At 43.5% G+C, this 25,347-nt stretch overlaps 1 protein-coding gene across 1 annotated transcript in view; it reads right to left on the bottom strand.

Annotated features, from left to right (window-relative positions):
• Positions 1-25,347, bottom strand: part of LOC129696864 (protein eyes shut homolog) — a 230,041-nt gene that overhangs the window by 123,075 nt on the left and 81,619 nt on the right. Inside the window, exon 7 of the mRNA XM_055634937.1 lies at positions 1,176-1,347. Coding sequence (XP_055490912.1) covers positions 1,176-1,347 — 172 coding nt within the window. The remainder of the gene's footprint in view (positions 1-1,175; positions 1,348-25,347) is intronic.

The raw sequence follows: 25,347 nt of genomic DNA, 5'->3' as shown, positions 1-25,347 counted from the left end.
ACAAGTTACTCACCGTGAATGAACTGAGCCACAGATTAAAAATGCTTTAAAAGGCCAGATTTAAAACAGATTTAAAAGGCCAATCAAATCGCACCCCCACCTCACCGATATCACCCCATGCCAACTAGGAGCTCGCCAATACCCATACCATCTGTGCAGGCAGAGGGGTAGTCCATGTTTTGGGTTGAGATCCTGCACGAGGACTGAGCAAGATTCTATCCACCTCAGGATCATATTTTTGTTTATTGGTCCTCGGCTTCAACAGTTATGTGAAAAAAAACTTCCACCTGGTTTAGGTCAAATGTTAGGTTGCTTACCCTTATGCTGGATTATCTTCATCCACCTTATTGGTTTCTTAGGATGCCTGAGTTACCTACCTCTCAAATGAGCAAGACTAACTGCTATATAGAGAAGGTAAGATTGGGAGATGAGTTAGCATGTTCCATTCTAATCGCCCATGAGGTTGGCAAGGCCACAGTCTGTGATTGGGACCAAATGGACATAGAACCAACTTGAACCATATTCTGATGTGGCTTGTTACAGAGTAACTGGTATCACAGAGGTACTGCTGCAGTCTGCTGCTTAAGAGAAGATGTAACCTGTCCAGCAGGGTCTTTGCAAGTCCATACTTGGCTGTTCTTCAGTGGCAGAAGAGTGCTTTAGAAGAGCTGGTGATTTGAAAGGGCACTGCTTCTGATAAGGACAAACCACCTGAGCTGTTGCTACCACCGTCAATACTTCTCATGTAAATTCATGCTGCATTTTTGGATGGCTATGCCTGGGGTATATTGGGGACCGGGAAGGTGGTCTTTGAGCAGAGGTGAACGGGAGCCTGATTTGGTGCAACCTTGCTTTTATTTCTGGATCCAAGGAAAGTACTCTTGCTGCCAATGTTGCCACAGACAGAGAACCGCAGAGATTCATTAAGGGGAATGCAAACGTGCTTGTCATGTCTCCAAGATGTACAAGCCACCACATCAAGAAGCAGTTTCCGAGCACAGTTGCTGCGGTAATGTTCTCTGCGTATGTATAAAAATAAAATTCCCTTCCCAGAATAACAGCTACAAGAATAGCTGAGCTTGTGGTTCAGTACGGTGCTTCAAGCACTACGGTGTCGCTTTCCTTTCAAAATCAGCCTACTCTAAATGTCGAAAGGCTTATCATTCTGAACTTACATGCCCTGAAGACAAGGGTTTGAGGCACATTCATTTACATTGTGTTCACAATTCGTTCCAGCAAAACCTTTCAAACAGATGCAGCTGTAGAGACTGATACCATCAATGCATGTCCCCTCATTGTTGCACGGAACAGATGCACAGTCATTGATATTAACTTCACATCTTCTACCTGGAAAAGAGAATACGAGAGCATGTTAGCTGCGTTGAAAATTGGCCCACCAACATATTCGGTGATTGCAGCTTTGACTAAAGCAGCTGTGGAATTATTCTTCCAGGGATTGAGAAATGACAGTTATTAACCCGTAAAAAATTGCCCTTTATAAAGTCAACACAACAAACCTTAAACACGGTTGTCTTTTCGTTAATTACCGCACAGAGACTTAGTTAGAGGCACTGAGTCATACAGCAGCAAAATAGGCCCTTTGGCCCAATGTGTCTGCGCGTCCAAATACTGCACTAATTCAATTTTATTCTTCCCAAAGCTCCCTTCACACTTTATCACTCATTCAAACGCTAACAGCATTTGGGAGAAAACCGGTGTTTCACACGGCCTCAGGGAGACCGTGCAAACTTCACACGGACAGCACCAGAGGTCAGGAGTGAACCCGGGTCCCTGAAGCTGTCAGGTGGCAGCACTACCGGCTGCACCACTGCCTCTACAAGCTGTGCCAATGTGTTCTCTGACCTGATCGCTGCATTCTGAGCCCATAATCCTGTCTGACGCTTCCAATACAGTCGTAAAGAGTTGCAGACTATATATCAGTCTGATATATCAGACTACAAATGCTAGTTAAACCAGGGTCCCATCTGCCCTCGCAGGTGAATAGAAGTACCTGATTGTATTATTCTGAAGAGGAGCAGGCAGACCTCTCCACCAATATATCTGCATCAACCAACATTATCCAAAAGGTAGTCAAATAAAATACAATTTTGCACAAAATTGTACAGCAACAGGAGAGGCCATTTTGCCAAACCACTTGTGACTGTATTTATATCTACATAGATATCCCCTCATGTAGGAAGGAACTGCAGATGCTGGTTTACATCGAAGATAGACACAAAATATAAGAGTTACTCAGCGGGACAGGAAGCATCTCTGAAGAGAAGGAATGGGTGACATTTCGGGCCTGAACCCAAAATATCACCCATTCTTCCTTCTATCGAAAGATGCTGCCTGTCCCGCTGAGTTACTCCAGCATTTTGTGCCTATCTTCGATTAAGACCAACATCTGCAGTTCTTTCCTACAGAGTATGCCTTCAAAAACTGGTGAAAACATCAACTTTCATTTACATAGTACATTAAGTATGGCAAAATTAAACTAGGTCCTTCAAAACAATCAAATAATACTGAGCCCCTTAAGGAGTTGGAACAGCATGTGATCATGAAAAAGAAGGTTTGAAGGAGGGTATTAAGGAGACTGAGAAACTTAGCTGAAAACACATTGGCGGAAAGCATAGCTTGGGGATGTTCAATAAGCAGGAATTAGGAGAAATCGTCAGGAGACTATGAGAAATGACTATGGAGAAAGCAAGAAGCATAAAATATTTTACCTCAGTTATGAAAATGGTGAGAGGAGGAAAGCTTAAAAATAATAAATATTTCATTAATCAACAAAGTACATGTTATCAATTTTAGCTATTACACTTGCTGCTGTTGAATTCTCCTGCATTAGCCACCATTCCATTATTTTATACTATTAATAACACAATGATACAGCACTTTGGTAAAAGTTAAATATTTTTCCCTACACTGATATCACCAGATAAGTGAAAAATATTGCATCCATTTTTAGCTGCCAAATAGATCATCGTTAAAAATAAAAACATTGGACAGGATCAATACCACATGCAGTTGAGAAATATCACATAACAAGAAATACTAAAAGGCTCTATTCCATCAGACAATGAAAAATTATCCAATAAAGGACAGATATAAATGTCAATAATTTTGTTTTAGTATTAAAAAGCTGTCTGTACATTGTTGAAGTACTGGGGGTAGTAGAATAACAATTCCACAGCATTGAGTGCACATGTCCAGAAGTTCATAAGTGATAAGAGCAGAATTAGGCCATTCGGCCCATCAAGTCTACTCTGCAATTCAATCATGGGTGATCTATCTTTCCCTCTCAACCCCATTCTCTTGCCTCGCCCCATAACTCTGACACCCCTATGTATCAAGAATATGTCAATCTCCACCTTGCCAATGTCCAAAGTGTCAGAAAGAACAGCCAACAACGGTGGTCATGAGTATCCAAGAGACGAGGATGTGAAAGGTACGCAGCAAACATTAGGACTGGTAGAGATTACAGAAATATGTAGGGGCAGGAGACATAAAAGTTTGCATTTGAGGAATAGAATGTGGCCAGGAGTTAAAGGACAAAATCTATTTAGTGGATAAATGTTATCATTAACAGATGCTGTCCCTGATGTTGAAAACGTAATAACAATTACTGCAACAAACATGAGTGCCAGTTATAAAACATCACTGCTACAGTGTGCATTGCTAATTGTTTTCTTCTGCTAGATGCTCATAAAACACGAGAAGCTCACTTGTGTCATGTTGGATAATATGATGTTCTACAACAACAACAACATCAACAAAAAGAGGCCACCAGAGTTGGCTGGAAGCAGATAAGAGGCAGATTTACCAGCATATTGCTGGAGAATCTCAGCACGACAGGACAGCACCATTGGAAGCCTGTAGCCCAGGGACAGAGCAAAGTAATAGATGCGCTGGCATCTGTCACCCAGTAAATCCCTGACTTCAACTGTGTTCACTTAAATCCAGGACTGACTTACCGGAGAAGGGGAACCAGCACAATTTAACCGTTAAAATTTAGACTTTTTAAATCCCAGCAAACATTTTTTTAAGTTAAAAAAATATATTGGTGTGTGGCAAGCTAATGAAGGCTTTGTACAAGGGATTGTTGCTCAAGGTATCATAAGTTACAGAATTGGACTCAAATATTTTGTGTCCTTTAAAACCTTTCCACTGTGTTATTAAAATAGTTAAACACTAAAGGGGAAGCACAATGGGATCTGGGGGGTCCTTGTTCATCTGTCAATGAAAGTAAGCATGCAGGTATAGCAGGCAGTCAAGAAAGCGAATGGCATAGAAACATAGAAATTAGGTGCAGGAGTAGGCCATTCGGCCCTTCGAGCCTGCACCGCTGATCATCCAACTCAGTATCCCGTACCTGCCTTCTCTCCATATCCTCTGATCCCTTTAGCCACAAGGGCCACATCTAACTCCTTCTTAAATATAGCCAATGAACTGGCCCAACTACCAGTTCTGTGGCAGAGAGTTCCAGAGATTCACCACTCTCTGTGTGAAAAAAGTTTTTCTCATCTCGGTTTTAAAGGATTTCCCCCTTATCCTTAAGCTGTGACCCCTTGTCCTGGACTTCCCCAACATCAGGAACAATCTTCCTGCATCTAGCCTGTCCAACCCCTTAAGAATTTTGTAAGTTTCTATAAGATCCCCTCTCAATCTTCTAAATTCTAGAGAGTATAAACCGTCTATCCAGTCTTTTTTCATAAGACAGACCTGACATCCCAGGAATCAGTCTGGTGGCCTTCTAAACAAGAGTAGTTGAGTATAGGAGCAAAGAGGTCCTTCTGCAGTTGTATAGGGCCCTAGTGAGACCACACCTGGAGTATGGTGAGCAGTTTTGGTCCCCTAATCTGAGGAAGGACATTCTTGCTATTGAGGGAGTGCAGCGAGGGTTTACAAGGTTAATTCCCGGGATGGTGGGACTGTCATATGCTGAGAGAATGGAGCAGCTGGGCTTGTACACTCTGGAGTTTAGAAGGATGAGAGGAGATCTTATTGAAACATATAAGGTAATTCAGGGTTTGGACACGCTAGAGGCAGGAAACGTGTTCCCGATGTTGGGGGAGTCCAGAACCAGGGGCAACTGTTTAAGAATAAGGGTTAAGCCATTTAGAACGGAGATGAGGAAACACTTTTTCACACAAAGAGTTGTGAGTCTGCGGAATTCTTTGGAGGGCGGTGGAGGAATGGTCTACTCCTGCACCTATTGTCTATTGTCTAACCCAAACAATTGAAACATTTAAATACTTATTCAATCCCAAAAAAAAGGCCAACCATTCTAGAATTTGCACTCTGGTAGACAAAAAATGCTGGAGTAACTTAGCCGGTCAGGCAGCATCTCTGGAGAGAAGGAATGGGTGACGTTTTGGGCCGGGACCCTTCATCAGTAGGATCTCCACCCGAAATGTCACCCATTCCTTCTCTTCAGAGATGCCGCCTGACCCGCTGAGTTACACCAGCATTTTGTGTCTACCTTTGATTTAAACCAGCATCTGCAGTTCTTTCCTACACACTATAGAAATAGTCTTGTTTACTGAGATAACTGGAAATGTATGTACTGTTGTAGTTGCATATAATGTGCCTGTAAAGCTGCAGTGAGTAAGAAAATCATTTTACTGGTTCATATCCGATGAATATGAATATGACTTGCTTCTGGTCTCTTGCCTTGTCAGAGTCATCCACCACATTGAATTAAGAACTCTTCTGCTTTTGATATTGAAACCTCTGGACCCCTTTCTTCTGAATAAACAGCATCCAGGCTGGAAGCACCGTGACACTCCTTTCAGTAATCTCCAACCTAACCGTCCCATGAACCCATCTGACCCCAGCCCCCCCCCCCCCCCCCCCCCCCCCCCATCGCCAGTCTTCACCGGCTGATCACAATCCACACCACCAAAGATAAATGGTCCCAATCCCTGGGGTTCCAATGCCACCTAGGCTGATGTTCTAAACTTCCCTGACCCCTTCTGCGTTGCCTGGAAACATAGTCGGAAGGACTTCGACCGCACAAAATGTTGAAGTCCGATTCGATTGATTGGACACTTTCTGCCACATTCACCACAGAATTTTATAAAGCGGGCCCTTGAACTAACCACCTGTTGACTTCTGACACATTGCCCCATTTAGTGAGCCTTTCCAGGCAACATACAGTAGCTAGGCCAAAATTTGCAGTTAGGGGCTATCAATATCTCTGTGCAAAGGAAAACAAGCACACTTCTCCAGTCCATCCAGGTAACTAAGATAGTTGTTCCTGAGACCACTCCAGTAAACCCCCATTACACTCTCTACAAGCTTGACGTCTGACATAAAACATGGTCCTGGTAATTCGAGTTTGACTGTACCGTATTTGGTACATGTGACAATAAACTGACCTTTGAACCGCTCACAGTGACCCAGCTGAGCCCTAGCCTGTATGATAATGCTTCAGGCTAAATTATTGAACTTGGCATTGTTGTCCAGACTTGCTGGTTGCTTCTCTCTTTCTTTTTGCTTGAACGGTGTCCATTCCAAGGTGTCCGAGCACCCTGACCATGCTAGGCGACAACTGCATCGGACCTTTAACACTGGAGCAGTAGAGGGCACTCTAAGGCTAATTTTATGGAGCACCATACAAATCCAGCCAAATATCTTATTACTTGTCTCTCAGCACTCCCTGCCTGGAACTTGTTAATGATGAATGACCTGAATAAGCTCAGCCTCATAATTAACTCAAGATGCACTATATTATCTGCTTTGAAACATTTGAGTGGTGCAGGATATTTCAGTTACTGTGTACATTTCAAGTGTGAGAGAGCTCATTAAAAATTGAGATAACAATTAGAAAGGAGCAGTGCATTCATTTCTTGGATTCTATGCATCCATCACAAAAGGCTGAGAAACTCAGCGGCACTTCATCTGTTGTTGAAAGACGAAGCAGAAGCCAAAGCACTCAACCTACCAACAGAATGCACCTGCTCAACATATCCTGCAAGGATGGCACTGACACTATGTTAAGTAGAGAGAAGGGGCATCCAAGTCAACACAATGGCATAGCTAGTAGAGCAGGGACCCAGGTCCAATCCTGACCTTGGGTATCATCAGTTTTTTTTCACACAGAGAGTGGTGAATCTCTGGAACTCTCTGCCACAGAGGGTAGTTGAGGCCAGTTCATTGGCTATATTTAAGAGGGAGTTAGATGTGGCCCTTCCTAAGGGGGATCGGGGGGTATGGAGAGAAGGCAGGTACGGGATACTGAGTTGGATGATCAGCCATGATCATATTGAATGGATGGTGCAGGCTTGAAGGGCCGAATGGCCTATTCCTGCACCTATTTTCTATGTTTCTATGTCTATGTTTCTATGTGTGGAATTTGTATATTCTTTCTGTGACTACATGGGTTTCCTCTGCGATGTGGGAGAAAACTGGAAAACCCAGAGATGTTTGTGTTGGTAGGTTAATTGGCCACTGTATTGCACCTAATGTGTGGGTGAGTGGTAGATTTTTAAAGGTGCTGACGAGAAAGTGGAGATAACAAAACAAAAGTTATTGTTGAATCAGTATAAATGGGGTGTTTGATAGTTGGTGCATACAATGGGTCAAAGCGCCTGTTTCCATGCTATATCTCTCTATTATCCTATGTCTTCATGGCAGTGGCGGACTGGGTCTAAAAATATTGGTTGCCAGGAGACAAAGGGGGCCCACTTCATCAGGGGCCCACTTGATATAGGGGGTCCACTTCATCAGGGGCCCACTTGTCATTGGGCAAGCTGACACCCTGGCCAGTCCGCCACTGCTTCATGGTGTCCTTCAGCCAGAAGAAGTGTTAGTCCCTTTGCATATGCATGTAGAGAGCCTAATCCAACCATTTCTCCTGAGCAGAGCTAGGATAAAATTGTTCCCAGAACTGGTTAAATATGTTCAGGAAATTAAGTCTATATGCAGCCAAACTAACTAATCTTAAACTGCCACAAGGGAGCTATGCTTTTTAAAACATACCCACCTGCCTGACACTCACTGAAACAGTACTGAAACAGTACAGTTTTGAACAATCTCCTCTTCCCATCACTGCAACCTCACTGCTCTCTCCTCCACCTTTGCCTGATCCCTGCAGCTTTCCTAATTACTGCTCCAATCTCTCCCAATTGTTGTTATTGGAGAAAGACAAGAAGCGATCAAAACTGTTCACATATTACATTCAATTGTTGTGAAATAGCCACATTTTGCATCATTATCTGGCACAGAAGTCAAACAACTGTTTTCAACATAAGATGGGAATATAATTGAGAGCCAGAAAGGCAAATGAAACAGTGTCAAAATTGATTCTTAAGTACCTGAAAAGAGTACAAAATTTTAGAGAATTTTGTAGAAAGATTGTTGACAGTGAAACAGTGAAATGAAGACGTTTGCTTTGTCCATTGGGCCTCCATTGCTCTTTTTTAAACAAAGGAATAGTTTACACTATTTCAGTCAATGCAACTTGGAACGTATTAAATTGTCAGGCCATTTTTTATGTGGTTAACAACAAAATGTCACATGTTGCGCTAAAGTAATTGGTCAAACAGATACTGCACGTACTTTCTCTGACCTATTAGACTGCCTGTAATATAATCACTCTTGGATGATACTACAATACCCCGCAGCTGAATTAAGGGCAAGGTTGAGCCATTGTCATTGTCCCATACTCTATCCTTGGACAATCCCGATCCCAAACTATTTGTAATCCTAGCGTCTTCTTCGCCCGTGATGACTTTTCCTGCTCTTGTGTTCGTTAAAAGGTTATAGAGTCATAGAGCCTTACAGCTGGAAACAGGCCCGTCAGCCTATGCTAGCCAACATGTTCCATCTACACTTGCCCCACCTACCAGTGTTTGGCCCATATTCCTCTAAATCTGTCTATCCATATGCCTGTCTAAATGTTTCTTAAACGTTGCCATAGTACCTGGCTCAACTACCTCCTCTGGCGACTCGTTCCATACGCCCATCACCCTTTGTATGAAAAAGTAAGTAAGTAAGTAAATTGGCCAAGTATTCGCATACAAGGAATTTGCCTTGGTGCTCCGCCCACAAGTAACAACATGACATACAGCGACAGTTACGAATTACTCAGAAAACAATAATAATAATAATAAAACATTAATGATAAAACACCATTGATCAAGCATGTGAACCAATAAAATACCAGATCAAAGGGAGGCTACAGATTTTTGGCTGTTGAGTAGAGCTACTACTCGTGGATAAAAACTGTTTTTATGTCTGGCTTTGGCAGCTTTGACAATCCGGAGTAACATTCCAGAGGGAAGTGATTCAAAGAGTTTATGGCCAGGGTGAGAGGGGTCAGAGATGATCTTGCCCGCTCGCTTCCTGGCCCTTGCAGTCTACAGTTCATTAATGGAGGGAAGATTGCAGCCAGTAACCTTCTCTGCTGATCGGACGATTCGCTGCAGCCTCCAGGTGTCGTGCTTGTTGGCTGAGCAAACCAGGCCCTGATGGAGAAGGTGAGGACAGACTATATGATGGCCGTGTAGAATTGGACCATCATTGCCTGTGGCAGATTGTGCTTCCTCAGCTTCCATAGGAAGTACATTCTCTGTTGTGCCTTTTTGACTGTGGAGTCGATGGTAGTCCCCCACTTAAGGTCCTTGGAGATGATAGTTCCCAGGAACTTAAAATATTCCACAGATGTGACTGTGGTGTTGTTGATCGTGAGTGGGGTGAGGGGAGCGTGCGCTATCCTAAAGTCTACAATCAATTCCACTGTCTTAAGAGCATTGAGCTCTAGGTTGTTGCGACGGCACCAGGACACCAGCTGTGACACTTCCTGTCTGTAGGCAGATTCCTCCCCATCCTGGATCAGTCCAATCAAGGTTGTGTCATCCGCAAACTTGAGAAGCTTGACAGAGGTGTCTGTGGAGGTGCAGTCGTTGGTGTAGGGAGAGTAGAGGAGAGGAGAGAGTACGCAGCCTTGCGGTGCTCCTATGCTGAGCGTTTGCGCATCCGAGATGTGCTTTCCCAGCCCCACATGCTGCTTTCTGTCTGTCAGGAAGCTGGTGATCCACCGACAGAGGGGTTCAGGCACAGTCAACTCGGACAGTTTTGAGTGTAGGAGCTCTGGCACAATGGTGTTGAATGCAGAGCTAAAATCAACAAACAGGATCCTCGCATCCAGGTGCTGTAGGATGAAGTGCAGGCCCAGGTTGACTGCATCATCCACAGGTCTATTGGCCCGATATGCAAACTGCAGAGGGTCCATCAGGGAGTTTGTGATATTTTTCAGCTTGGCCAGCACAAGCCTTTCGATGTGTCTTCATGACTACAGAGGTCAGTGTGACAGGCCTGTAGTCGTTAAGACAAGTAATCCTTGCCTTTTTGGGCACAGGGACAATAGTGGAGACTTTGAAGCAGGCAGGGACATAGAAACATAGAAATTAGTGGAGACTTTGAAGCATTTAATATGATCATGACAGGGACAGTACATGTTTGCAGGGACTGGTTAAAAATGTCTGTATATACCCGTGCCAGCTGTTTGGCACAGAGCGTAAGAGGAGAGGGGGAAACATTGTCAGGTCCTGGAGATTTCCGGCTTTTTTGTCCCCCCTCAGATTCCTATTAAATCTCTCCCCCTTCACCTTAAACCTATTTCCTTTGGTTCTTATCACAAACACCAATCACTCACACCTCTGTGACATTACATTGCTTTAATCCACTGCAGTGGATTGCCTTTTTAAACAAAAGCCACAGTCCTCTCATATCCTCAATGGGTCGATTGGGCTTGTATTCACTGGAATTTAGAAGGATGAGAGGGTATCCTATAGAAACGTATAAAATTCTTAAGGGATTGGACAGGCTAGATTCAGGGGAGATGTTCCCGATGTTGGGGGAGTCCAGAACCAGGGGTCACAGTTTAAGAATAAGGGTTAGTCCATTTATGACTGAGATGAGGAAAAACATTTTCATCCAGAGAGTTGTGAATCTGTGGAATTCCCTGCCACAGAAGGCAGCGGAGGCCAATTCACTGGACGTTTTCAAGAGAGACGTCTTAGAGTTAACGGAATCAAAGGCTATGGGGAGAAAGCAGGAATGGGGTACTGATTCTGGATGATCAGCCATGAATGGCTCGAAGGGCCGAATGGCCTACTCCTGCATCTATTTGCTGTGTTTCTATGTTCTCCTGATCAGCTTCCCATCCTTGGGTCTATGAACCTCAGCTCAGAACCCAGCTGCCCAATCACTGCCAGTGTCACTCATCCACCATTACTCCCTGCTCCAAATTTCTAATTTTCATTTGTGCCATCATCCCATTTTTAACCCTCAACATTGCTAATTACAGCTCTCCATTTCACAGCATCTAGATGCATTTGCAATCCTCATTCTTTCCCTTCCTTTTGTTTCACCTTTGTCAGCAGTGCTCTCTTTCAACTGGCTATGTTTGAGTTCTCTCCTAACCCCTTGGCGTATTTGTCAGGCAGCCGTTATCCCTGCTTTCCTGTATGCTTCTGAGACCCGAAATACCTACAGCTGACATCCTACGAAACAGAAAAAAATAACACCATTGATGTAAACACACCAAGTCTACCAGAAGAAAAAGCGAAACAGCATCACCGTTCATTCCCAGGCCAACACTGTTTGATGCCTTAGTTATAGGCCACATTAACCAAATGCCAGAAGCCAGAGCTCTGAGACAGACACTATTCCGAGCCCTAACATGGGAGGTCAGTGGAAAAGATTCAAGGATGCACAATATCTCCACTGACTCCGGATTTTCGACATCTGCCTGTTAAAAAAAAAAAAAATGAAATCAACTTCTGGGAATCTGTGGCACATCACTGCTCAAAGTGGAGGAACAACATTCAGGATTCAGGGAGAGTCTTGAGTCCATGCATTGGCAGCAGACAGAAACCCTGCATAAGCACTGTCTCACTAACTATCCACCCACCCTGTCTCATGCTACATCCGTGGAAGACATTGGCCTCAGAACTTACGGAATCGGCATGTAAGCAAGTCATCTTCAATTCCTTAGAAGGAGGAGTGTAGACGGTACTGGGTCTAAAAGGGTGATTGTTGCTTCTGGACTGCTACTTTGGTCAATCATTACTTTCGGGGTTGTGCCAATTGTTCGCTGAGCCCAACTAATGTGGAGACTTGGAATAAACATTAATGCTGTTGCTGCAGAACCAGAGTTTGAGAGTCTGCTCACTTCCTCACACATGCGATTACAGAAAGAATCCAGGCAGGGTGGTGTAGTGGATGGTGAAGAAGGTTAACTAAGATTACAGCAGGACCTAGATAACCGAGTCAATGACCGAGGAGCGGCAGCTGTGGTTTAATTCAGATGAGTGCAAGGTGTTGGTAAGAGAAACCAAGGGCAGAACTTACGTAATAAATGTTAGGACCCTGGGGAGCATAATAGGACAGAGAGACTGAGAGGTGCAGGGACATAGTTCCTGGAAAATAGCGACCCAGACTGGATGGTGAAGGTGGCAAGGCGTTTGCCATGTTTGCCTACATCGAAGTTTAAAGGGGACCAGAGAGGCAACGTTTTCCACACATAGGGTGGGGCATGTATGTAATGAGCTGTGAGAGGAAGTGGTAGAGATGGGTACAATTGCAACATTTAAAAGACACTTGTACAGGCACATGGATAGCAAGGCCCAGAGGGATATGGGCAAAGTGCATATCCTCAGACTAGTTCACTTAGGCAACTTGATTAACGTGGATGAGTTGGGCAGAACACAGTGCAGAAACAGGGTGTTCTGCCCAACTCATCCATGTTAACCAAGTTGCCTAAGTGAACTAGTCTGAGGATATGCTCTTGGCCCATATCCCTCTGGACCTTGCTATCCATGTGCCTGTACAAGTGTCTTTTAAATGTTCAATCTGGGACAGGACAATAAACTCTTGACTCTTGACTTGATCATTTTGTATTTTTAAAGGGTCGTTGGTGCTTTTCTATGAGGTCCACATAGCTTGTGCTTCAACTGAGCCATACTGAATTAATGACTCAATTTCTATTTTAATAGCTCTGAACAGAACCTGTAATGTTGTATGACTTCACTGGACAAAGGCAAATTAGTTACAAAAATGGAATACTATTAATTTATTGCCTGGGATAATTTTTGATGTTGTATTCACCACCCCATGCTGAAACTGTTTTATGAGCTTTATTTAAAACATAATTTATTGCCTTCTGGGAATTTCCAGGCAGAAGCAGCTAGATTTTAGTCAGGTGACAGCCCTTATCTTCACAAGCTTTCAGTGCATTGATTGTAAGAGCCAGCTTTCAGTTTGCCAGCACTCCTATATATGACAGACACCCTAAAGTAATGGCTGTACTGTGTACCAACTACAAGATGGGAACTTTTCTTATGGATGGTACACTGTGCCATCTAAAGTTAAAAAAAACTTCCAAACCTCTCGACGAAATGGGCAATGGAGCAGACACATGAGAGTACCATCACGTCTTCTTCTGAGACACACTGGCCTGACTTGGAAATAACCTACATTCCTTCATCATTTCAGGACTCATGGTTCATGAGTCCTGAAATGACTTGTAGTAATGCTCCAAGAATCCTCTATCAGACTATTCAGAGATCTTGATGACTCAGAATATGGACTGTCAGGTAACACTTTCTGCATCTCCTTCTGGCTCAATAGGGCTCTGGTTCCAACGCTCCCTTCTAACTCATGCCAGCTCCAGCTCCCATGCTCCCTGCCGTCTCACCGGGCTCTGGTCCCATGCTTCTTTTCACTCACTAGATCAAGTTTGCATGACCAGTCCAAGCAGATGGGCACCATGTCCTATGCTCTCCTTAAACTAACCAGAGGCCCTTTTCCCACACTACCTTTCAACTTAGCGGGTTCACTGCTAAATTTATTGTAATATAATGCAAATCTAAAAACAAAAGTAATTGTAAAATGTGATGGATAACATCTAATAGTCTGGAAAACTCATTCACCAAAGTCCCAAACATGGCAGAATATTGGAATTTGACGGTAATGGGATTGCCTTCACCACACAGAATACAGCATGATTCAGGAAGGTAACTCAACCTGACATCGATAATGGGAATTTGCAATGGATAATAATCATCATTAACTTCTACATCTGAAGGATGAACACACGCAAAGAACAAATCAGCACAGAAACAGCCCCCTCGGCCGTACCAAATATGATGCTGGTGTCTTCTCTGCCTGCATATCCCTCACTGCCCTCATTTACATATGCCTATGTTAACACCTCTTGAATAGAAAACATAATTTCCAACTTTACTTCAATTCATGTCAAGGCATGAGTGAAACAGGAAGAGATTTGTTTTGAGATATTGAGTTCAAATCTAGTTCAAAGTGAAGGGGTTGAAAACATTACATTATTGAATAATGCAAAATGGAACAAATTGAGGTCTGGAAATCTCACTATGCTTGCTTAAGGATGCAACTTATCAACAGGGAAAATGAGTATAATTTAACAACAAGCGACATTAAATTAGCCACATGTTCAGTTGCCTGCAAGGGAGGAGCTGGAGGGAGAAATGAAAATGTCACATCAGTGCCCTGCATGAAGTGCTGATGTCGGTAATGTGAAACATGTCACCTCCAACAGTGCACTGGGGTGCCAGCACTAGCTCTGTGCTGAAGCCTCTGGGGTGGCTTTCGACTTACAACCAATGGGAGCTGCGGAGGGGGATGTGAAGTGGGGGTTTTACTTGAGCTGCAGCTCCATTGGGAACACCAACTTTCCCTCCCGGCTCATGTGTCATGGAAGAACAGCTGTTGTTCACACAGAAGGTAAACACAAAATGTTGGAGTAACTCAGCGGATCAGGCTGCTTCTATGGATAAAATAAATAGGTGATGTTTCCTCTTCAGGCAGAGTCAGGAGAGAGGGAACCTAGAGGTATGAAAGGGTACAGACAAATCACAGCCAGCACCGATAACTCAAGAAAAGTGGAAACAACAATGGTTGTTGGCTATTATTGGCTAATGAAGAGAAATAAAAAAGAGAAACTAGCAAAACGACTATGGTGGGGGAGGGACGTAGAGCAAGGGAATGCAACGGTTAATTTAAGTTAGAGAAATCTATGTTCATACCGCTGTTTTGTAAGCTGCCCAAGCAAAAAATGAGGTGCTGTTCCTCCAATGTGCGTGTGTGGTTCCACTCACCATCACTGCAGTGAGGAAAATGAATAAGCCCCTGACAACAGGGTTATGGAAAGAGGGTCCAGTCTTTACATTCAAATCTAAGCCGTAAATATAGTCATTTTCACTGATGCTGGAGTGATCCCTTGTAAAAAAGATAGGTACTGCATAGAATTAACAGGACTCGTCATCCTGTTAATGGCAGGTCTTGCTGCATTTGGGTGTTAACTGTTTTATGAATGGCGCTGAACAATGTGGAATTTTCAGCAAACCTCCCTACTTCTGACCTTATGACTGACAGAAGGGCATTGATGAATTGTTCCCTGTGTGCAAGGTGGAAGAGGGTTGGAGATGCATTTCTCAGGTCTGACTTCTTAAAATCTGGTTTGCTTCCTTTCCTAAGAGATCATATGCATGTGGACATGTGAGGTGGAGAAATTGTGTGGGGCCCAAGAGGATCAAACATTGTTTCTATATTTGCATGACCAAGCACCAGGAGATCAAATACATTTGGAAAGGAATGAAGTAGAGAGTGGAGTGCATTCCCAAAGTATCATTGTATGTGTAGACCACTGGATGGAGCAGGGAGACCGAATATTGTTTCTATGTTGATGTGATCAAGTAACAAACTCAAGCCCAGCTGAAATCGGTAGATCAGGACCAACATCAGGCTAATATGCTGGTCCGCACATCAGTGCGGCTGCCACCATCAGGTTTGGGGACAATTTCTTCTCAGCTGTTGTCAGACAAGTGAATCATCCCACCACAACCAGAGAGCAGAGCTGAACCACTATCTACCTCTTTGCTGACCCTCGGACTATACTTGATCGGACTTTGCTGTCTTTACCTTGCACTAAAGGTTATTCCCTTATCACGTAAATGGTAAATGGCTCGATTGTAATCATGTATTGTCGTTCTGCTCACTGGATAGCATGCAACATAAGCTTTTCATTGTACCTTGGTACACATTACAATAAACTAAACTAATCTGAACAATGGACTATCTGTATCGCCATATCTTCAGGAAGTGTTTGCAAGCTGTGAAACGTGGCTAAAGAGAGGATCAATGTAGCACAACATGGTCATGGTCAAACAGCCTTGTCGATCAGCTATCTCACACCAAGCAAGGTGAAGTACCAGGTGTAGAAAAAAGAGACTGCAGATGCAGGTTTACAAAAAAAAAACACAAAGTGTTGAAGTAATTCAGCAGGTCAGGCAGCATCCTTGGAGAACATGGATAGGTGACCTTTCGAGTCGGGACCTGAAATAGTCTGAAGAAGTGTCCCGATCCGAAATGTCACCTATCCATGTTCTTCAGGGATGCTGCTAACCCATTGAGTTACTCCAGCACTGTTTTTTTTTAATATCAGGTGCCCATTCGTGATCTGTCACCAAGGAGAAGAAACAGAAATAAAATTATGTATTGGAATGATGTGTAGAGCAGAGACAGATAATAATTTATCAAAACCGTTAAGCCCATTCTCCAGCAATAAGTGATATATGGTAAAATCTACTTGGTGCACATACTAATGTAACCTCAGCAGGTCACCACTGCTACCATGATTCCATGAAGCAGCTACATGTTGTCTCTCCCAAGTAAAATAAAAAAAATATGTATATGTAGCAAGGTCATCTTTATACCTTGTGTACAATTCAATATCAAGAATGAAATCTGTGAGCCAGTGTATATGTGAGTATAGTATATTTGTCCATAGTTATGTAAATGATCACACATGTAAGTGATGAAATTATGTCTTCATATACATAATGTGTGAACATATGTTGATTATTGATTGCCTGAAGCCTATACGTCCTGAATCTCCTGGTGCCTTCTAGAGATTATTATAGAAAGTAATTCCTGGCTCTCGCCTGGCTCACAAACCAGCTGTAAATGCATTATGCCAGGTGATGATAGACACAATAGTGAATATGTTTCACAACTAGAAAACATAACAGGGTTTCAACAGAATACAAATACTTGTGTACTGAATGTCTGAGCTTGCAGGTCCTCTCAAAAATATTGAGATCATGAAGAGTTCTGTATACATGCAAGCCTTTTTTTTTTTACATATACAGTAGCTTGGTTTACTTTTAAATAACTTATAATGAACAGTTTTCTTTGCCCAGTATCAAGCACAATTCACAGGCCTAAGTGGAATTATGAATGTCAATTTACCCATACAGAAGTAAGCAGAATCAAATATAATCACGTGTAAAAGTAAAAGACTTGTTGGACCTAATTTGTTATTGATTCAGTAGGAGACGGTGGTGCCCAGCACATGCTGAGGTGCATGTAAACTATGTTGGTTCAGCATTTATTTACAACCTGTAATTATAGAATTACTGCATTACACACTGAGGTTGGAAGAGCTTGGAGGAGTTTGCACTTGTCTAAGTGAGCATACAACCAACATTTAATATGTTCTCCCTTTCATGTAAGCCAATGTATTGTCAAGCACAATATGGTCTCTGCTTAATCACTGAGGACATAAAAGAGCACCCTTTAAAACATTGGGCTGCACACATGTACATGCTTGCACTCCAAACAAAAATGCACATACACAGGCACAACACAGTGCAATGTATTCATTTGTAAATAAGTGAATGAGGCACATAATCATGTGATCATTATCAAATGGTACTAAAGTAAGCACAAATTGGTGGATGATCACCTTCAGTAAGCATAAATTCAAGCAGACGTTCTCTGAAGATTAGAAGAATGAGAGAAAATCTCATTGGTACTTGCCAATTTCTTACGGGTTTCATGCATGAAAGGGGTAATTTCGGCGGAGGAGACTCCAATGAATGAGTCACAAGGGGTAGGCTGTCCAGAACAGAGATGAGGAGAAAAATCCATGCAGAGCGTGGTGAATCTTCTGGATGGCTGTGGAGGTTTAGTCCTCGAGTTAATTCAAAATAAATGTTAATGGATTTCTGGATATTGAGGGAATCAAGTTACTATGTGGAGTGTGCAGAAAAAAAATGTCACTGAGGTAGAGGTTACTGAATGGTGGCTTTATCTTATTTCTTCTGTGGATCACTTACAAATATACACCAACTCGTGGTGTTGGCAGTGAAAATAACCGGAACGCTTAAATACTGCTTGGAAAAAAAAAAGCACCAACTGAGCATTGTCGACAGCCGGGTCCTTGAAATTCAGCAGTGAGGGAGGTGAAGCCAGCTCGACATTAAAGTCAGCCATAGATGCAGAGTGAGCAGAGGGTGGAGACACAGAGATGGGGAAATGGTAGCTCAATCACTTTTGTAGTCGGGGTGCAGAGAAAGGATGGAGAGGTTCTTTATCTATATTACTAAAACTCTGCTCTTGACCGGTTTTGGCTTTCTGTGCTGCGGTTTCCGAGAGTACGCCGCCACCTACGGCCGCCATTTTTGGCCACCTCGCTCAGAGCCGCCCTCCGCCGCATGTGTGCCGAGGATTTTTCCCGTCGATGAAAATTGACAGAGATATTAATGTTTTTACAACATTTCCCATTCTCTCTGCTGCCCCTGCTGGAGGGAGGGGGAGCGACTATAAAACCAGGAAGTGGTGTGCCTCAATCAGTCTCTGCAAGTGGTGTGCCTCAATCAGTCTCTGCAAGTAGTGTGCTTCAATCATAGCTTTGAATGACACTGACAAATGTCTACAGCACTGTGAGTACCCTCAATTTGGTTTGAAAATGAAAATATGGTTAGAGGTAAAAAAGCACTGCATGCAAATAGTTGTTTGGGTTTGGGTTGAAGTAAAAAGGCTCTCTCTCTCTCCCCCCCCCCCCCCCCCCTCCCTCTCCCCCCCCCCCCCCTCCCCTCCCCCCCCCCCCCTCCCTCTCCTCTCCCCCCTCCCTCTCCCCCTCTCTCCCCCCCCCTCTCCCTCCCCCCCCCCCCTCACCTCCCCCCCCCCCTCCTCCCCCCCCCTCTCCTCTACCTATATCCCTCTCCACCCCCCCCCCCTCTCTCTCTCCCCCCCCCCCCCCCCACCCCCCCCCTCTCCCCCCCCTCCCCCCCCCCCCCCCCCTCTCTCTCTCCCTCCTCTCTTCCCCCCCCTCCCCCTCTCCTCCCCCCCCCCCCCCCCTCTCTCTCCCCCCTCCTCCTCTCCATTAGCGTGAGTGCGGGGGGTGGGGGGGTAGTTAGTGTGTGATGCTGCATGCCGCCCCCCCCCCCCCCCCCCCACAACCACACGTTGGGGGAACAGACCCAACGGGTCTGCACTTGGTCTAGTTGCCAATAGTATTCTCCAAGCAAAGATCACGCTGAAACCATGCAGCAACTGAATACTGCTGTGAGAGTGCCAGGAGGAGTGACAGAGTTGAGTCTCAAGACCTATCGCAGGTTTACTAATCTGGTGGCCTCACAGAGAGCCAGAGATGTAATGAAATTGGAGGATTATTTCAATTGTTCTATTTGAAATTGCAGAGAATTAGAAGCTCAGCACAAGGAATCAAAGTGCAGGAGAAATGGCCAGCAAAGATATCGTTGCATTATCAGATTTATCCTCACGTCGCAAGTCTTATGAATTATTAAATTGCTTTCTGTGCGACTGAGTCAAGCATGGCTAACGTGACCAATTCATTCAGCTCGAAGTATGTGCTACATTTCACCTGACCTGTAAAAGTGTAGCCTTGATAGAAATGGCAGCGGAGAATCCTAGAGAATTTTATCAACTACCAACGATGGCAGTTTGGAAATTGAGGAGATTTGGTATGTAGACAAATACTTTTAAACTTCTACAGGTGTACAGTAGAGAGCATAATGACTGGTTGTATCACGGCCTGGTTCTGCAACTTGAATGGCCAGAATCAAAGAAGATTGCTAAATGTGGTGAACACTGCCATTACAATTACTGACCTCCCCACCATCAAAGGAATCTATAGGAGCCGCTGCTTAAAAAAGTTGCATTGCACACGTGCCATTTGGAAGAAGGTGTCGGAGCCTGAAAATTGTCCAGGTTCTGGAGCAGCACTTGTTCCTTTTCCACAACTTCACGTCATAGAATGTGGAGTATGGGGACAAATAAGTGGAGTATGGGGACAAATTGGACACTTCAACCTGCAATTAAGCTCTGAATTACATGACTCTGACTTGGGGCATTATTTTTGTCTTAGCATTATTATTGTTTGTTTGTGTTTTATAAACTGAACTTTTTTGTTCTTTATTATGGTGTACACAGAGTAAAATGTTTACATATCTGTTGCGCTGCTGTAAGCAAGAGTTTAATTGTTCCGTTTGGGACATATGACAATAAAACACTCTTGACTTTTGTCTCTTGACTAAAAATGTCACCTAAGAAACCATTTGTAATTTAAATGTTTTTTGCAATATTATTTCAGAAGCACCTAAGGATTGTACCATGACAAATTGTTCTCTGCATGTTGCAACAACATGTGATGTTAAAGGCTCCTGATGTCGGTCTGCCTCTGTGGAGAAAGCACACAGTACCATTGCTTCCTTGGCCCTCTAAGTTTATCATCAACAATGGACTGTGTTAGTTTAATTTATCAGCTATCCTCCAGTACCTTAAAGAGTAATTATGAAAGATAGAGTTCTGACAGATGTATCACAAGGAAATTGTGCTTTGTGCTGTGATCTTTTAAAAGGAGAAATTCCTCCGGCAACAGCATGGGAAAACCGTACACACGTGCCGTGATCACAAGTCATTTGGGACCTCTGCTGTTAAGCATCTCCAGCTCCAAAGAGGCTACAGAAAATTCTTGTTCGGATGCAGGCATTCAATGTAAAGATTCAGTAATATCTATGATAAAGACATCCTATCGCTAACACTTAGTTCTCTCCAGGATGCAAATTGAGACAATCAGCATGGTAAGATGTTTTCAGATCTCTCGCCCATTGTAGGAGAAGGTTCCCACAGACAACTCTGCTTGAAGCAGGATGGAAAAAGTGTGAGGTCGAGCAAGTTCTCAGGACATACCTCCACCTGAGAGATGAACAGGAAACCTAAATAAGTCTGATTCTTAGAGGCAAAAGGATAATTGTCCCGAAGGAACAGCAGGATCAAACATTTATTCCTTACGTTTTGGAAGAAATCATTGCCTCCGCAGAGGAGGAGAAAATATCAACTGACCAAGGGTGAATAGGAATGGTCAGTATCAGTGTGCAGAAATGTAAGACCTGCAGATCTGCAGAAAGGAACTGAGCAAAGGGAGACATAGCAGTGCAACAGTAGAGTTGCTGCCTGACATCACCAGATACCCGGGTTTAATCTGGGCTATGGGCACAGTCTGTATGGAATTTGTACGTTCTCCCTGTGATATTGTGAGGTTTCTCCAGGTGCTCCAGTTTCCACCCACATTATAAAGATGAGCAGGTCAGTAGGTTAATTGGCTTCTGTAAATTGTCCCTAGTGTGTAGGATAGAACTAATGTATGGGTGATTGTTAGTCAGTGTGCACTCAGTGGGTCAAAGGGCCTGTTTACATGCTGTATCTCCAAACCAAACAAAGAAAATATTGACTGAATCCCAGAGAGACCCAGGGTAAAAATCAGGTATGCGCTGATTCACCTGGACGGAGCTAAGCGTGTCTGGTGACAGTTGATTATGACTCTTATTTTGGGGAGCCGCATTTCTTAGAGAAAACTTATTTGTCCCCATACTCCACATTCTGTTTGACGTGAAGTTGTGGAAAAGGAACAAGTGCCATCTCGGGTAGACCATGGTGGAGGCTTGTTTGTCTGGTTACGGCTGGGATGATACCAAAGGATGCAGCCTTTAAATTGCAGAGCAAGAACCCCAACACACAACCTGAAGCCCCAGGAGACCTGCAACCATTCAAGAGCTCGGTTTGGAAGATTGCTGACTCCTGTATCTCAGTGACCTTGTGCCAACATAAATCACTTAAAGATTTGCAGATTTATAGATTTGTATTTCTTTGTAGATGCACACCAAATGCTTGAGTAAAAGAAGGGTCCCAACCAAAATGCCACCGATTCCTATTCTTCAGACGCTGCTTGAACCACTGAGTAACTCCAGCATTTGGTATTTTTTAGTTTTAGTTTTAGAGATACAGCACGGAAACAGGCCCACCAGCCCACCAGGCTCGCACCGACCAGCGATCCCTGCACATTACATTATCCTGCACACACTAGGGACAATTAACAATTATACCAAGACAATTCACCTACAAACCTGTATGTCTTTGGAATGTGGGAGGAAAATGAAGATCTCGGAGAAAATGCACGTGGTCACGGGGAGAATGTACAAACTCCGTACAGACAGCATCCATAGTCAGGATCTAACCCAGATCTCTGGTGCTGCAAGCGCTGTGAGGCAGCAGCTCTAATGCTATGCCACCCATGCCGCCCTATCTAGCTTCAGTGTAAACCAGCATTGCGGTTCCTCCCTACACAGTTTCTTTGGATCTTATTTTCTACGTTTTGTTTTTCATTATTAAAGGAAGAATGTAACCTATATATCACGTGCAATATTGGTAGTGTACCACTGAAGCATTGTGCCCATGAATAATTGGACTCTGTTGAAATAATGGTTTGTATAGGAAGCTCCTGGGAATCTGTTTGCCTCTGTGCAGCAAGGACATAGTTAAAAACATGTCCTTACTCTCAGTAAGGTCATTATCAACAAAATATTTGGGTTGTTAGTTTAATTTGCCTTATATAATCCAGTAGACTGAGGAAGATACTGAGACCACATTAATTCACACAGCATGCATGCACTCACCTTGTGCCACCTTCCCAGCCCCTTTAGTGGGAGATTGCTTATTGAAGTATTGAAAGTGATAATGAGTGGAACCTTTGCAACTTTCTCCCTTGGTTACAGCAGATGATTAATGATGTGCGCCCAAGGTAGGTGGCTGCTTGTGTCAGTGCAGGCTGGCTCTGGGATGAAGATTGGGTGCATTTTAGCCTACATTTTCCGTAAAAGCCTTTTTTTCTAATTAGGCAATGTCTAGCATAGAATTCGAAAGATAAGGCACCCTTCTTCCTCATATCTTCCGATAAGTAACATAAGCGATTTAGGAATTTCTTCTGTGCCCTGACCGACTATTCTCTGATTGTGTGCGAGTTGTCAGAACATTCATCATTGATGATGTTCAAGCATGAGACTGGCAGTCGTAAACAAACATCGTACTTTAAAAAAAAAATAACATGTTCAGCCTTTGCTTATTTATGATCGGGATTTTAAAGCTTTCTCCTCTTGGTTTTGGCCGTGGGTTTTTCCCAAGTTATGAGGCCAAATATGACCTGTAAAAGTGAACTAAAACAGAGGACAGGTGATGCAATGCGTTTCTGGAGAGAAAATGGAGAATATAATAAAAATACGAGTCTACTGCCCATATCATAACTTGTACAAGTTTCTGGTTCCCAGAGCCTTAGTTTCAAAATTAAAAATCCTCAATAATCATCGAGTCATACAGCATGGGAATGAGCCCTTCGGCCCAACTTGCCCATACTGACCAACATGTCCCATCGACACAAGTCCCCTTGCCTTCTTTTGGCCGATATACCTCTAAACCTTTCCTATCCATGTACCTGTCCAAATGTTTCTTAAACCTGCAGATAGTATCAAGTCAAAATCCATTCAGCTGCCAGATCCCAGGGTGTGAATTTCTTTCCTGGTTTTCTTAATCTCTTTCGTCCTTTGAGGTGTTCCTCAAAACCTACACTTTGATCAGGCTTTTAGCTGTAACATATTGCACAATTCTGTGAATGCTCCCGAGAAATGTCATCCAATATTATACTTTAGCTGCAAGCTCTTATAGATGCAATATTTTAACATAGAAACATAGAAATTAGGTGCAGGAGTAGGCCATTCGGCCCTTCGAGCCTGCACCGCCATTCAATATGATCATGGCTGATCATCCAACTCAGTATCCCGTACCTGCCTTCTCTCCATACCCCCTGATCCCCTTAGCCACAAGGGCCACATCCAACTCCCTCTTAAATATAGCCAATGAACTGGCCTCAACTACCCTCTGTGGCAGAGAGTTCCAGAGAGATCACCACCACTCTCTGTGTGAAAAAAGTTTCTTCTCATCTCGGTTTTAAAGGATTTCCCCCTTATCCTTAAGCTGTGACCCCTTGTCCTGGACTTCCCCAACATCGGGAGCAATCTTCCTGCATCTAGCCTGTCCAACCCCTTAAGAATTTTGTAAGTTTCTATAAGATCCCCTCTCAATCTCCTAAATTCTAGAGAGTATAAACCAAGTCTATCCAGTCTTTCTTCATAAGACAGTCCTGACATCCCAGGAATCAGTCTGGTGAACCTTCTCTGCACTCCCTCTATGGCAATAATGTCCTTCCGGGATTTGGAGACCAAAACTGTATGCAATACTCCAGGTGTGGTCTTACCAAGACCCTGTACAACTGCAGTAGAACCTCCCTGCTCTTATACTCAAATCCTTTTGCTATGAATGCTAACATACCATTTGCTTTCTTCACTGCCTGCTGCACCTGCATGCCTACTTTCAATGACTGGTGTACCATGACACCCAGGTCTCGCTGCATCTCCCCTTTTCCTAGTCGGCCACCATTTAGATAATAGTCTGCTTTCCTGTTTTTGCCATCTTGTTGAGCCAATCATGTCATATTTCTAAATGTTCTTACTGCCTTAAGGATGTTTTAAGGGATCTTGTGCCGAGGTCAGCCGGGTTTTATTTACCCACGAGAACATTTTTTTTCCCCCTCTAGATTAGTCACCTATGTTTTCATTTGCAAAATGTATGTTTCATTCACTTTCATTTCCAGCAAGGGGAGGAATAGCTGGATAAGTATGTTCTTTGTACACAGAAGCAAAATATAACAGATGTTGGAAATTAAAAATAAATGTTGGAATGAATCATCAAAGGTAGACAGCATCTATAGAAAGAGAACTCATGACAATGTTTCAAGTCAATGATCAGGTCAGGTGTCAGGGGTTATGGGGAGAAGGCAGGGGAATGGGGTTTGGAGGGAGAGATAGATCAGCCATAATTGAATGGCAGAGTAGACTTTATTGGCCAAATGGCCTAATTCTGCACCTATCATCTATGACCTTATGACCTTGCATCAGAAATTGTGTGAAGGCAAGGTAGGCACAGATTCCAAAATATAATTTCTGACATCAAACTGGTGCTACGCTCCCTGTTTTCATGTTCTCCCTATTTGCCTGGCGGATGAGAGATGCAACCACACTGTCCTGCTCACTAATGTGATAGTTAGCACAGCTTATGTCACAAATGGATGCATGAATTCTGCACATCATATTGGGAAAAATGTAA

Source organism: Leucoraja erinacea, chromosome 5 (assembly GCF_028641065.1).
Source record: "Leucoraja erinacea ecotype New England chromosome 5, Leri_hhj_1, whole genome shotgun sequence".
Taxonomy (NCBI): Eukaryota; Metazoa; Chordata; class Chondrichthyes; order Rajiformes; family Rajidae; genus Leucoraja; species Leucoraja erinaceus.
This window is presented reverse-complemented; position numbering and strand designations above follow the sequence as displayed.